This window comes from Numenius arquata, chromosome 5 (assembly GCF_964106895.1).
Source record: "Numenius arquata chromosome 5, bNumArq3.hap1.1, whole genome shotgun sequence".
NCBI lineage: Eukaryota > Metazoa > Chordata > Aves > Charadriiformes > Scolopacidae > Numenius > Numenius arquata.
In genome coordinates this window covers 70,195,800-70,209,762 of record NC_133580.1, presented here as the reverse complement: position 1 = coordinate 70,209,762, position 13,963 = coordinate 70,195,800, and the positions used below count along the sequence as shown (strand labels likewise).

The window sequence follows — 13,963 nt, the reverse complement described above, 5'->3', positions numbered from 1 at the left end:
TGTTACAGATACACACTCAGTCTTGTTTCTCATTAGCAATAGCTGACGAGGCATCTAATTCCAACACCTTATATTTGCTCTTTTACGATTCTGTCAAACCTTGGTTCTTTGCTCTCAAAGGTTCTTTGCAAAACAGAGTATCTGCCCTGGCCCCCACGTCTGTCTTTGGTGCATCTTTCTTTCTTTGACGTTTAGAAACTTGTTTTAGCCAATCTGGAGCAGTTCCGCAACGCAGGATATAACACACCCAGCTTTAGTGAAGGAATGTTGTTAAGATCACAGAAACAGCGTTACCAAATGCCAGGAGTTTGGTTCCTGCGCCTGTCGCGTGATGGTTTCCCGCGCTTAGATATTGCCTTCCAAGTCCTGTTGGGCATCTCCTGGGTGTCGGGGGGTCCTCGGAGCTGCTTTTCCTGCAGCGTTCCTGCGGGACACAGAGGGAATTGCTCAAACCAGCTCCTCCTGTGTATTCCCCGTTGCGGGGAGCCTGAGCGCCTAAAACCGTGACGTGAAATCAAAAAGAGCCTGCCTTGGTCCTTAGCTAGATAAAATGGAAGGAAATGAGATCAAGTAATGAATTGCACCTATAATTAGCCTGCACGAAGGGGCAGAGGTGGTGCCGATCCATCACTTCACCGCAGAAAACAGAGGGTTTGCAAAGTGCTCGGGTGGGCTGCGTATTACGGGAAACCCACCAGGGAATCACCGCTGATGCTTTCAGGGTTTGAATAATGTGCGATAAATAAGGTGTGAGGTCACGTAATGGGCATCAGTGAGGGAAAGAAAAGGTGGAATGGCTGTCCATTAAGTGAACGGTGCCCGTTTTGCCCACTGGATGTGGGAAGAGTCCTGCGGGAGAAGTGGTGTGTCCCCGATGCTTAGGCTGGCGCCCGGGTTTGACAGCTCTCAATGGACAGTTCTGACTCTGGGGCTTCCCAAAGTTACTGTCCTTAACTTGCCTTTTAACGTGTAAGTGTGTAACCGGCAATTTGCAGCACCTCAGCCTTTCTCATGCTGGGCTTTTTTAAAAAGTGGCTTTTGAGCAGCGTGCAGCTGCCCGCAGTTACAGTGCGTGGGGTGTAAGAGCCTGCCTCCTCTATTTTATGTACAGAAATGATCTTATACTTGCGATGACAGACACGTATCCAGGCATTCCCACTTGCTCAGAAAAATTCCTTCTTTTTTTTTTTTTTTTTTTTTTTGGCTTTGTGCGAGACCATAACGCAGTTCAGGACCCGTGTTCTCTGAAACGGCAGAGGAGGGTATGGTTTAAATATTCAAGATATCTCCTGAAAATCAAGGCTGGAGGTCTCCTCCTCCTGCTCCATGTTGCTGGGAGGCCACTCAGCTTGAGCAGAACCAGTATTTTCTTTTTCGTGTAGATATGGTGGTTTCTGGCAGGCAGGCCAATTTAAAACATTATTAGAGCGAGGCTTTCACGCATTTATTCTGAAAACCTTTGAGTGGCAACAATCCGCATGTTTGTGGTAGCTGGAGGCCAAGAGAAGCGTGTTTTGGTGGGTCGTGACGTATCACAGGTGGCGATACAAACGCCGCGAGGGAACAGTGTGATTTTAAATTGGGATCCAGCCGTTCCTGCAGTAACCGCCTCCCGTGACACGAGATACCCCGACCCTGACAGAACTCACCCCTCGCTCTGAACGCGGCTGAGGAGCGGGGCTGTAGGAGGGGTTTATCTCTGGCCCCCAAAAAGTATTTGCAAAAGCGTTCTGTTCCCCCTTGGGGATACCCGGTGGTGTCAGTTACCCAATCGTTATTCATAGATTCATAGATTGGTCCAGGCCGGAAGGGACCTCCAAAGGTCATCTAGTCCGACCTCCCCGCAGTCAGCAGGGACACCCCCAACTAGACCAGGTTGCCCAGGGCCTCGTCGAGCTTCACCTTGAATATCTCAAGGAAAGGGGCCTCAACCACCTCCCTGGGCAACCTGTTCCGGTGTTCCACCACCCTCATGGTAAAGAACTTGTTCCTAATATCCAATCTAAAGCTCCCCTTCTCCAGCTTAAAACCATTGCCCCTCGTCCTGTCACTGCAGGCCTTTGTAAACAGACCCTCCCCAGCCTTCCTGTAGCCCCCCTCAGGGACTGGAAGGCCGCTATGAGGTCTCCCTGGAGCCTCCTCTTCTCCAGGCTGAACAACCCCAGCTCCCTCAGCCTGTCTTCATAGGAGAGGTGCTCCAACCCCCTGAGCATTTTGGTGGCCCTCCTCTGGACCCGCTCCATCAGGTCCATGTCCTTTCTATATGGAGGGCTCCAGACCTGCACACAGTGCTCCAGGTGAGGTCTCACCAGAGCAGAGTAAAGTGGCAGAATCCCCTCTCTGGATCTGCTGGCAACACTTCTTTTGATGCAGCCCAGGATGTGATTGGCCTTCTGGGCTGCGAGAGCACATTGCCTGCTCATGTCCAGCTTCTCGTCCATCAGCACCCCCAAGTCCCTTTCCTCAGGGCTGCTTTCTAATACCTCATCCCCCAGGCTGGATTTATACTGAGGATTGTTTCTTCCCAGGTGCAGAATCCTGCACTTGCTTTTGTTGAACCTCATGAGGTTCATCTGGGCCCACCTCTCCAGCCTGTCCAGGTCCCTCTGAATGACATCCCATCCCTCTGGTGTATCGACAACACCACACAGCTTGGTGTCATCTGCAAACTTGCTGATGGTGCTCTCAATCCCTCTGTCTATGTCTTTGATAAAAATGTTAAACAGTACTGGTCCCAGCACGGACCCTTGAGGGACACCACTAGTCACTGTTCTCCATCTGGACTTAAAGCCATTGAGTACCACAAGCCTCAACTGAGCGTCGTCTGCTGGGCAAAGAGAAGGGACCGAGAATGTACAGAGCGTGGGGTTTAAGATTTTTTTTTTGTCGGCGGAAGGCTCTGTGCGAGGGGATTTTGGTTCCTGCCCGGGCCGGGTGACGCTGCCTGTTGTGCAGTGGGGGTTTGGTTGTGTGCGAGCTCCCAGCTGGGGTGACAAGGCTCTGATCTGGTGGGGTCTCGGGGACTTGGTACCTTTCATTGTGCTGCCTTGGGTCGATAGGAAATATGGAAACTTAGGGGTGTTGTCACAGGCTGGGGGGCTCTACTCGGAGTCACTGCCGTGGGGCGTGAAGCTGGTGTCCCTACCCAGGTAGCTGATGGGGGGGACAGGTGTTTCTTTGCAGGTGGACTGTGGATTTCCCTTGTCAGGCTCATGGATGAAACGATGGTTGATGAGAAGCCGGCCGTGAGCTGGCAGCCCTGACAGCCCCCCGCACCCTGGGCTGCATCCCCAGCAGCGTGGCCAGCAGGGCGAGGGGGGGGATTCCGCCCCTCTGCTCCGCTCTGGGGAGACCCCACCTGGAGAACTGCATCCAGCTGTGGGGTCTTCAGCACAGGAAGGACATGGAGCTGTTGGAGCGGGGCCAGAGGAGGCCACGGAGATGCTGGGAGGGCTGGAGCCCCTCTGCTGTGAGGACAGGCTGAGAGAGTTGGGGGGTTCAGCCTGGAGAAGAGAAGGCTCCGGGGAGACCTTAGAGCCCCTTCCAGTCCCTCAAGGGGCTCCAGGAAAGCTGGGGAGGGACTCTGGATGAGGGAGGGGAGCCATAGGAGGAGGGGGAAGGGTTTGACACTGACAGAGGGGAGATGGAGCTGAGATGTGGGGAAGAACTTCTTTGGTGTGAGGGTGGTGAGAGCCTGGCCCAGGTTGCCCAGAGAAGCTGTGGCTGCCCCATCCCTGGAGGGGTTCAAGGCCAGGTTGGAGGGGGCTTGGAGCAACCTGGTCTGGTGGGAGGTGTCCCTGCCCAGGGCAGGGGGTGGCGCTGGGGGGGCTTTAAGGTCCCTTCCCACCCAGACCATCCCGTGATGAGTCGAGGGGCGCAGTGAGGGCTCGGTGTGCCTGTCACTGCGAGGGTGCCCGGTCCCCCCCCCCGCCGCAGCCCCTTCCCCTGACGTGGCGGTGCCCGAGGGCGGGGCGGCGGCCGCCCTGGCCCCCGGTGCGCCTTTATCAGCGGCGCAGGTGGCGCTACGCGGAGCGGGCAGGGCGCAGGCAGGGCGCGGGCAGCAGCAGGCAGGGAGGGGAGGGAGGGAGGGAGGCGGCGGGGCCAGGGGCCGCCGCCCAGCCCGCCCGCCCGGGGCGCCGGCGACAGCGGGGGGTACGGCCCCGGGGGGGTGGGGGGGGATCCGCCGCCGGAGGAGGAGGAGGAGGAGGAGGAAGGCGGGAGGAGCGGGGCCGCGGCCGGCAGCGGTGCGGGGTGGCCGGGCGGCGGTCCCCGTGATGGTGCTCCTGCCCCTCTGGGTCGTGGCAGCCGCGCTCCTGGGGGTGGGCGCAGCGGCCGGACGGCAGGTGAGTGGCGGCGGGACCCGACCCCCCCCCCCCCCCCCCTCCCGTCCCCTTCCCCGTCCCCTTCCTCCCGCCCGCCCGGTCCCTCCGCCCGCGGCCCCGGGATGCCGCCGCAGCTGCGGCTCCCGTTCCGGGGGGCGGCCCGGGAGCGCTCCCCGCCGCCCGGGTCTCGTCCCGAACGCCTTTCCCCCCGCCCCGGGGAGCCCCCGCACCCCGCGCTCCCCTCCCCGGCGGCCGGGCCGGCAGCGGCGCCGCAGCATCCCCGCCCCCGGGCGCCATCGCCCCGGCCGGGGCCGGTCCCGCCGTCCCCCCGGGGGTGCGGGCGCCCCTCCGTGCGCGGGGGCGCGGGGAGCTGTCACCGCGCTCCTCCTCGCGGCCCCGGGGACGCCAAGGCCTGTCCTCGGGCGAGGAACTAACTTTTTGGCACAGTGTCACGGTGTGTAGCAGGGGTGATTCGGGATCCGGATTTCTCAGCGGCTCTATTGACATTAAACTTGTTATGGACTCTCTTTATGCGGTTCAGGAGAAGTGCCATCCCTGGAAACCCAGAGCAGAGATGTAAAAAACGGTGCAATACAGACCCAAGTAATTTTTCAGCCTTTTAGAATCGCTCTGCTGTCACGCGTCACATAGTAATTACACTAACGACTTTGTGCTTGTGTTTCTTTCCTCTTCTGCAGGCTGGTAAAGAACAACAGATCCAGATAGGTAAGTGTTTTTAACTATTACTGCTGCTATCAAAAGGGAAATAAAAGGAGTAAGATCAGCAAACTAGTTTATTTTCTGGAGAAGCCATCTGTATGCGGGCTGTGCCCCGCACCGCGACCACCCGGCAGCATTCGTAGCTTTGAGGGATGTGGCATGGCTTGAATTTGCATGCCCTCTCATTAGGTTGGTTTTTTTGCACCCTGACACGTCTGTGCTTCCCTTCTTCGGTATAAACCAGCAGAAGCTAAAAATCGCAGCGTGCTTAAACTGACCCTCTGAACGTCTCGGCAGAACGGCTCCGGGTCAGACGCTCTGTCTTCGTTTCTGAATCAAGGAGGAAATGCCTGCTCCTTTTGGCCAGGGCGAGCTGTGTCTTCATGCCATTTTCCTTCGCTAGTGGAAGTGTTTAACCTTTTCTTTTAACTGGAAAAAAATTGTCTGAGGCCGAGGCCTCTTCATATTGTGTGGGTGGCACAGGGTGCCCAGCAGGGGTTGTTATAAACGGGTGGCTTTAGGTAAGGAGCTGCGGGGTCGGTGTCTGGGATGAACGAGGGCACCGAAGCACCAAGTGCTGGTCATGCCCAGGGGTACTTGGTACTGAAGCTTCAGCATCCCTGACTCTCTTCAAAGGATGGGAAGCTGCATATAATTAGGGCCTCGGTGTGAGGGACACGCTCCTTGGCTTTCCCAGGTGGGAAATGAGCTTTTCAATATTTGCTATTGAGCTGCAGTGCCTGCACACTCCTGAGCGCTGGGAATGGACCCCGGGCGGTTCTGCTTCCCGTTGCCGTTAGAACCTCCAGTTCTGAGGTTTTGTTTCAGGTTTTGAGCTGAGGTTTTGCTCAGAAAAGAATTTCACGTATTTCTCTACATTTTGGAGGTCTTGTCTCAGTTTCAGTTGCTGGCGCTGCGTTCTTCTGGGCTTAGGTTGATTTCCCCTGCGATCAGTGAATGATGGGAATTGGGACCGTGAGGTACATTTAAACCTAACTGGCAAACAGGCTTTTTTTCCAGTGGTATGCTGATCCTGTATTTTATTTCTAGTCGTTTCCATGAGAAATGGGTCGTATTTGAATTTCAGAAACCATAAGCTATACAGGAACAGTGTCTTTTAAATTACACACTACATCAGACAAAATTCCTTAATCTGGAAAATAACTTTTTTTTTTTTCCCTTTAACTTTTTCCTTTCTTTCACGGCCCCAGCGTTGCTGTAGTCGGGAACGTTTGAGGAGAGAGCTGATTTTGAGGGTGAATCAGGCACCCCGGGTCGGTGTGGGACAGGCTCTGGTGGCACCCGGGGAGCTGTTGGGTCTGAGGTGGTGTCACCTTCCTCTCCCTGCGCAGGGGCAGATGAAGAGGACGTCGGCTGTGGGTCTGTCCACCTGTAGATCCACGAGTCCGTGGTCCCACGTGTCCCGCTGTGCGGCTGTATTCTCAAAGCAGAGATAGCTCGTTAACACTTGTCATTGAGATTTGTCCTACGCTTGATTATTTTAAACTTAATATTTAAAGTAATACTCGATCCTGTAAGTTCTGATTCAAAAAGTATGGCTTACTCAGTTTAGGGTTTCGGTGACGACAGCGAAACCTGCGCTAGGGTTCCCTGCAAATGGGGTGTCCTGCTTGTGAGTCCCTACTGAGTGTCACTTTGCATCGGTGTTGGATATTTTGATTTGGCCCGGGGCTGGCTGCTGTCGGCACCTAATCTTTTCTCATAGCCTGGAAAGTCACGTAGGACTAATTAAAGCATATAGGATTTTATTTTTTTTGATAACGTGTTATAGAGATAGGGAGTTAACCCAAGTTTATTAACAGCATTAATGCATAACGTACTGCAAGCGCCTGGAAACTGCCGGGGGGAAACGGTTCTGTTTTCACTCGTGAAATAGAAGGTGCCGGTTCTCGGGGTGGTGCTGCGTCTCCCCTTCTCCTGCCTCCACCTCCCCTACGGCAGAGCATCGTCACTGCTCGGTGCTCCTTCGGGAAGAGGACTCGGATGCCTGACCTGCAGAGCCCACAGCCGGGATAAAACACCATCACCCAGGTGAAAACACCACAAGGAATTCCTGGAGCTGCCCATATCCCTGGGGCAAGTCGGCGTTGGAGTGGAGGAATGAGGACACGAGGAGAGGTTCACCATGGGAGCTTCTCTCCCCAACGTCCAGCACCGAAGCGTGCCTCAGGGCCTCCTCCCTCTGCAGGTGCCAGCTGCTGGGGGAGTTCTCAAGAAATCCATCCTCCTTTTCCGTCTTGTCTTTCTCTCTGGGCGTTTCTGCCACCCAAAGGCAGCCAAATACGGAGCGGACGGTGGACCGGATGGTTGGAAGAGAGAAGCCAAAACTGCTTCTTCCTTTCTGGAAGCCACCACCTGACGATGAAGGCAGAAAAGAGACGATGGAACCCCTGCCAGGGCCACCCTGTCACCGCACCCCCCTTTCATGTAATTAAGCAGCACTTTGCTAAGTGATTGGAGCAGCTCTGCGCTCATCCCATTAGGGTTATCTGGGGGATGGAATGGTAATCCCTCAGAACACGGAAACTTGTGACAGTCTTTTTATTGAAATGCTCTCCTCTTAATTCCGGCAGCAGCAGGTAATTACTGCTTTTTTCCCCAGTACTGCCTCCCAGCAGCGCATTCCCTGCGGAAGATGCGGGCGCAGGAATGCTCTAGAAGGGGGCACGTGAGGTCCGGTCCTTCTGCCGAGGCGGCTGAGCTTCCCGACCACTCAGATCCAACTTCCAGGGTTGGTGAGGGAGCTCTGGAGGCTGATGGTCACCCTCCAGTCATCCCACCGCGTCAGGATGGGACACTCTGGGACTCGCCATACAGCCCGATGGTGGGGCAACGTGGACGGGATCATGTCAGCAGTTCCCACAGATTTGTTCCCTTGCACAGCATTTTCTCTGCCAAAACAGTTGTGCTTTTGGTAGGATTTTAGTAGGTTTCCACCTTGCTGTTCCGAATTGAAACATCTGCTGGCAGTACGGAGGGGCAGGTGTGGGTGCTGCACGTGGTCATTAACCTGCATCTCATTGCCGTGGATGGGAAGATGTTTGGGAAAAAATGATGGTGCCCGCGCTTTCCCTCGGTGGATATAATGTCGCGGGTGACGGCGACAGGCGAAGGTGCTCCTGTCGTCAGAAAATTCGTGTGTCCACACTAGTTGGTCCTCTGGCTGCGACTCAGAGGGCTGGGAAAAGGACAGACCCCTTACCAAAATTTATCTACATGCAGCGTGAGAAAAAAACCAATCAGAGTAATGAACACTAGATGAGGTTTAAATCCTTATTAAAAGAAGAAAAAAAGAAATGTCTTCAAGCTTGGATGACTTGGTTGAGATGTAGAAATAATGTGTCTGAATTTTCAGAAATCCCTGCGTTTCCACTGATTGCACTGATTGCAATTCAGACTCTGCTTTTCAAATCTTTCTTAAGTGGCTGTTTGTGCATTTGGAATTCTGCTGTGGGAAACCACACGGACAATTTTTTGATCAATGTATTTCATAAAATCTTATATCTAAAAAATAATAAAAAAGGCCCATTGTCACCAGTTTTACAGTGCAGAGACGGCTCCTGGGAGCCAGTGGTGTCCATTCTTCGGTTTCATGTGTATTTGAGGGGAAAAAAGTCCGGACAGGCTTCTTCAGAGGCATTCTCTAGCTAATTATGTTCTGGCACACAATGAAAGAATGTGATGTTCTTTCTTAAGTGCTTCCTTTCAACCTAAACATTGTGCAACTGGAGCAGCCGTTTAAAACCAGATGAAAAAAAAAAAAAAAAAAGAAGAAAATTGGAAGTTGAGTGCTTTTTCTATCGCTCTGTGTTTCTCCTCCGGTCGTTCCTGTAAGCTTTGAATTAGCAGAACAGAGCGACTCTGAAATCTTACCCTCGGAAAGGGAACACCTACAGCTGGAATTGCATTTCCTCAGACCATACGGTCTCTGGAAAAAGGGTAACATAAGTCAGTGGAGGAGTTTAGATGTCTTCAGTATTCAGTCATGTCACATTTAATTTTAATTGCCTTTGAACAAAAGGCATTTCCTCTTCTAGCTCAGCATTTAGAGACTCTGGAAAAGGCTTTTGCTGACTCAAAAACTTGACAGTCCTTATTTTCCAGCCTTTGTTCCTACCTTCTTGTGGCTAAGCTGGCTGCTCTTGTTACTAGCCAAATAACTCTTTTTTTTTTTTTTTTTTTTTTGCCCCCGCAAGTGGCAGTCTGGGAATACTGCTGCAAGATGTGCAAAGCTAGTTCTCGGTTGTGCGGTGAGCACAGAATTTGATCACCAGACTGTGGTCTCTGGCACAGAACATCCTGCTTTAAAAAAAAAAAAAAAAAAAAAAAAAAAGCCCTGAAGAATCTCGACGAGGTAGAAGGAGGAATGTGTCAGCCTGGGAATGAAACCTCAGCGCTGCGGCCGGGGAACACGAGCATCTCCATTTCTGTTCTGACCCAGTTCCAATCCACAGCCCGGCAGCTCTGCCCCCTCTTCCTGGGGTCTCTAATTAATAAAAATGAGTTTAGAGTTTTAATTTGGTTCCTTCTCTAAGGAGAGACCTCAGCAATCCTGACTCGGAATTCCCAGTGGCTTAGATGGGAATTATCCTAGGGATAACGTCCTAATTAGGGTACCGGTTTGGGGACCTGGTCTTGTAGGTGTGCGGTGAAATGGATTGCTGGCTGCTACTGGAAACCACACTGCGAGTTCCAGCTGTTTGCAGAACAAGGGGCTTGAAAATAAGGAACTTTTCGCTTGTTTGGGATATAGTATTTGTGTATTATTTAAAGGTATTTCTAGTGCAGGAATTGAAATGTCCATATCCAGCCTACTGGTACCGTACATTGTTTTTCTGTCAAATCCCTCAGTAACTGGCGTAAAAGAAAACCGGAGGAAAAAATAGTTACATGAAGCCGTTAGGAACGTTTTCCTGCTAAAGCTATTCACTGAATGTGTGAGTCTCTTAAAATAAGCAGATGCCTCTGAGGGACTAACTACTGAGCTTTTTCTCTATTAATTCTCAGTTCAAGTGTGATTCATGCTGGGAGTGGGTAAAATTTAGCTCATTTAATTAAGTATATTTATTTGAGGAATTCTCAGAGGCGCTCAGCGGTAGCCTCTGAGCTACCCAATCGTGGAGGTTTTTTTTAAATGAATATTATCAGTAATATCACTCTCACATCGCTTTAGCCAGTTCTCTGAGGAAGAGAAGAGCTAGGGAATAATTATTTCTGTGCTTTGCGTCTTTTTAGCTCTCCGGCAGTCTGACACACAGGTAATAAGATTTAGGCTGCGGTCCAGTTCTTAGCAGCGGTTTGGCCCGGGAATGTCTCTCCTTCTCCTTTTACGGGATGAGAATTGGGCCCCGAATATCCTGATTCCTGCCAGATTGCAGAGGTCTGACAGACAAGATACACACATTTAATGGGCTTGTTTCACAGTGGTGTGAAATTACTTCAGGGCAGCGGGAAAGACGTGTGTGCGTGTGTGTCCTGATGCAGGGCTGCAGGTGTGATAACGGGAAAAGACCTTTCTCCGAGCAAAAGAGAAGATGCTCTTCCTTTTCCCATCGGTGCCTAAGAATAGCGGAGAGGGAAAAGATGGTTCTCTTAGGCTGATAATGCTATTTTCAGGGTATAGGTAAGGGACTGCACAGAAAGGGGCTTTCTGGGAGGTAGGGGATGATTGTGTTCACTTAAGCAAATTCAGAACCCAACTGGAAGGTTTCCAGTCAGTTAAAGGTGCTGGTTGACCAGTGGGAACCACAAAAAAAGCTAGGAAATGGAGCTTTCCTTGCTATTACCTGTTTTCTGCCATGGCTTTGTCTCTGCTGCCATTTGGCCAATGCCTCTGCCAGAGCAGGTGAGCCTTCAGAGAACTTCTGGGTTATCCACAGCCCTGTCTGGCCACAGGGCTCGGGTACCTGGGGATGCTCCATCCCTGGAGCGGTTCAAGGCCAGGTTGGAGGAGTCTGGTGGGAGGTGTCCCTGGCCGGGGAAGGGGGTGGCACTGGATGGGCTTTAAGGTCCCTTCCACCCCAAACCATGGTTCTCTGATGAGAGGTCTCACGGCAGTGACTGCTCCTGGTGTTGAGGGCACCTTGCCATTGAGTGCCGTTGAGCATCACCTGAGGGTTTCTTCAGTACTGTCAGCAGAGCGCGGTTTGGCTGGTTTTATCCTTCGATGTATTGCGGCGAAGTGCAGGATTTGGGTACAAATTTGTAAAGTTCTGTGTGCTTTTTTTTTTTAGATAATTAGGTTCTCTGTTTTTTTTTCAACTCCGTTACTCAAGTTACACAAAGAGGAAGGGCAGCAGCAGGGTGCTGGGAGAGGAGGTTTGTTAGAGGAGACCTGGAAGGGGACAAGTCACTGCTTGTACCCCTGGTGGCATCAGCTCCCTGAGGAGCGGTGTGTGATACCCGCGGGATTCTCTTCCCGGTTGCCATTTTCGGGGACTGCAGAGATACGTGTGCAAATGGCAGTTACAACAAGCCTGGCGCTTCGTTTTCTAACTCTTAACGAAGGTCTTGCCACCGGAGCAAGCAGTTCTCTTGAAGGCGCATGGAGGACTCGCCTGGCGTTCCTTACAGGAGAATTCAGGGGGGTTGCTGCCTCGTCTGGGGCTTCTCAGCAAACCCGAACCCCGGGAAACTCCCCAGATAAATGTAAATGAGCATTTCGGTTTTTTTTTCTGTAAGCTCTATGAAAATAGAGCCATGAAAGACCTACTTCTTGAAAATTTTGGCATGTGGAGGGTGTTTTTTCATGCGCTTTGTGTGTATCCCAGCGTCTGTGGTGTGTGTTTATTTGAGGTGCGTAACTGGGCAGAGCTCCTGGTGCTCGCCCACCTTTGGCTTTCTCTGAAGGTGGCAGGTCCTTCCTCTCACATTGTCCTGGTTTGTCACAGCTTGCTCAACATGACGATGCGTCAGACGATTGTCATCTTTCTGACGTGTCCTCTCAGTCTCTGGGTAAAAGTTGTACAAAGCGTTTTTATAGTCACAACTGATAGCATTTAGAACAGTAAAGACCTTGCTGTCGGGTACCCAAGTGAAGATGCTGGAGAGCACAGTGACACGTACCTTACGTGTGCTTATATCCAAATTAGCAATCTAGTAGATAATTTACTGCCCATTGATGTCACTGTCCCCTGTCCTTTTCCAAACTACACAGGTTTTTATTGCTCTTCAGCAGAACTTGTTGGTGGAGTGATTCAGAGAGGCTCCAACTGACATCCATTGGAATGGGATGGAGCTATTGGAATGGAGACAGTGGGACTATTGGAAGGGGAGATGTCTTCAGGCTCCTTCCGTGCTCTTGTTCTAATTTTAGTTTGGTTTTGGCTATTTCTCTTGGCAGAATTACGAAAGAGCAGACCCAGACCGTACGGGTTGGTGATTCCGATTAGCACCAACGCAGATGGAAGCTACATCTCCAATATCCTCTCTGCCAGTCACCAAAGAAGGTCAGCACGGGAGGTGTCCCAGAGCCCCAAACAGCTGTATTTTAACGTCACCGCCTTCGGGAGGGAATTCCATCTCCGGCTGAAGCCCAACACGCGCCTGGTGGCTCCCGAGGCCATAGTGGAGTGGTACGAAGACTCTGTGGAAACGGGGAAGGATGCTGGGAACGGGAGTCAGGCCGGAACCGCTGCCCAGAGGTTGTGGAAAAGGGAGCCCCTGTGGACCAACTGCGCTTACGTGGGAGACATCACCGACATCCCCGGGGCTTCCGTGGCCATCAGCAACTGTGACGGACTGGTAAGGCTTCTTTAACGGCATTAAGTGTTTTACCACTCCGTACCCAGCTTTTGTTGCTTTTAACTACACATTACTTAATGATACCATTTCTGAACTTCATTTCATAAATCCTTAGAAAATGCCTCACTACATATTGATGCCTGCGCTCCTGCTGCTTTATTCTGGGATGATTTCTCTGAGTTTCAGCAAAGTTCTTAATGTCACTGGTGTGAGAAAGAAATCAAACGTATTTTGTTGGGTTTCCTTTTTACTTTCATGAAGTGTTAAAAATGGGAAAATTAATAATGAAGTAATTTTAAGTAACTTACTTAAAAGATGACCTTTTGGTGAGTGAATGTAGAATTTGGCATCCGAATCGTCGCTGTGTACTTCTCGGGTAGCAAAATCGCAGGCTGCCCTGTGGTCCAAGAGTAGCAACAGGTTTAAGTTGTAAAGGGTTTATTTGTGCAATAAGCAGGCTTTTTTTTTGTTGTTTTCTTACACGCCGTTTTGTTTCATCCGAAGGCATCATGTGAGAACCGAGCGGTTCACGTCTATGAAGGGTTGGTTCTCAGATCTGCTGCCGTGTGGGTTGAGACCGCGTGGTATTTCGTCGTGGCTTCAGCAGATGCAGGGGCTGGCTTGGTGCACAAATCCCACATTGAAAGCCTGGGCATATATGGAGCACACATACCATTCGTTAATTCAATCATGCGGTAGAGCAAGCGAACAATACTCACCTTGTGCTCTCTGAGTAGCAGGAGCGGTGGTGGAACATGACTGCAGCATCCAGGAAGATTAATGTGGTGGTTGCTCCGCTGCTATTCAGGAGAGGAATCATATGAACAAGTCTGAGACGAGTATTTCTTCTTGGAAATAGGTTTCTCTCTTCCCGTCACATGCCCCATGTCAGTGATTTGATTCCATTTTGCGATAAATAGTGGCGAGCAAACCTCCCCGCCTCCGCCACTGCGTGAGGAATTGCCTGAATGTCTCCAACTCCCGATTCAGGGCTTAGGGCTGCGCACAACCTTGACTTTCCTAACTTAAAGAAAGGAAGTACTGGTGGTATTTATATCCGAGGTTATCAACTGCTGTCAGTTTGGTGTCTTTTGTTTGGTTTTGGGGGTGTTTTTTTTTAGGAGAACCTGCGTTTGCAAAGGCTGGGGACATCTGCC

At 51.6% G+C, this 13,963-nt stretch overlaps 1 protein-coding gene across 1 annotated transcript in view; it reads left to right on the top strand.

The window, feature by feature from the left end:
* Window positions 1–4,274: 4,274 nt before the first annotated feature.
* ADAMTS3 (ADAM metallopeptidase with thrombospondin type 1 motif 3) overlaps window positions 4,275–13,963 on the top strand; it is a 104,760-nt gene continuing 95,071 nt past the window's right edge. Inside the window, exons 1-3 of the mRNA XM_074147642.1 lie at window positions 4,275–4,343; window positions 5,021–5,048; window positions 12,406–12,806. Coding sequence (XP_074003743.1) covers window positions 4,275–4,343; window positions 5,021–5,048; window positions 12,406–12,806 — 498 coding nt within the window. The remainder of the gene's footprint in view (window positions 4,344–5,020; window positions 5,049–12,405; window positions 12,807–13,963) is intronic.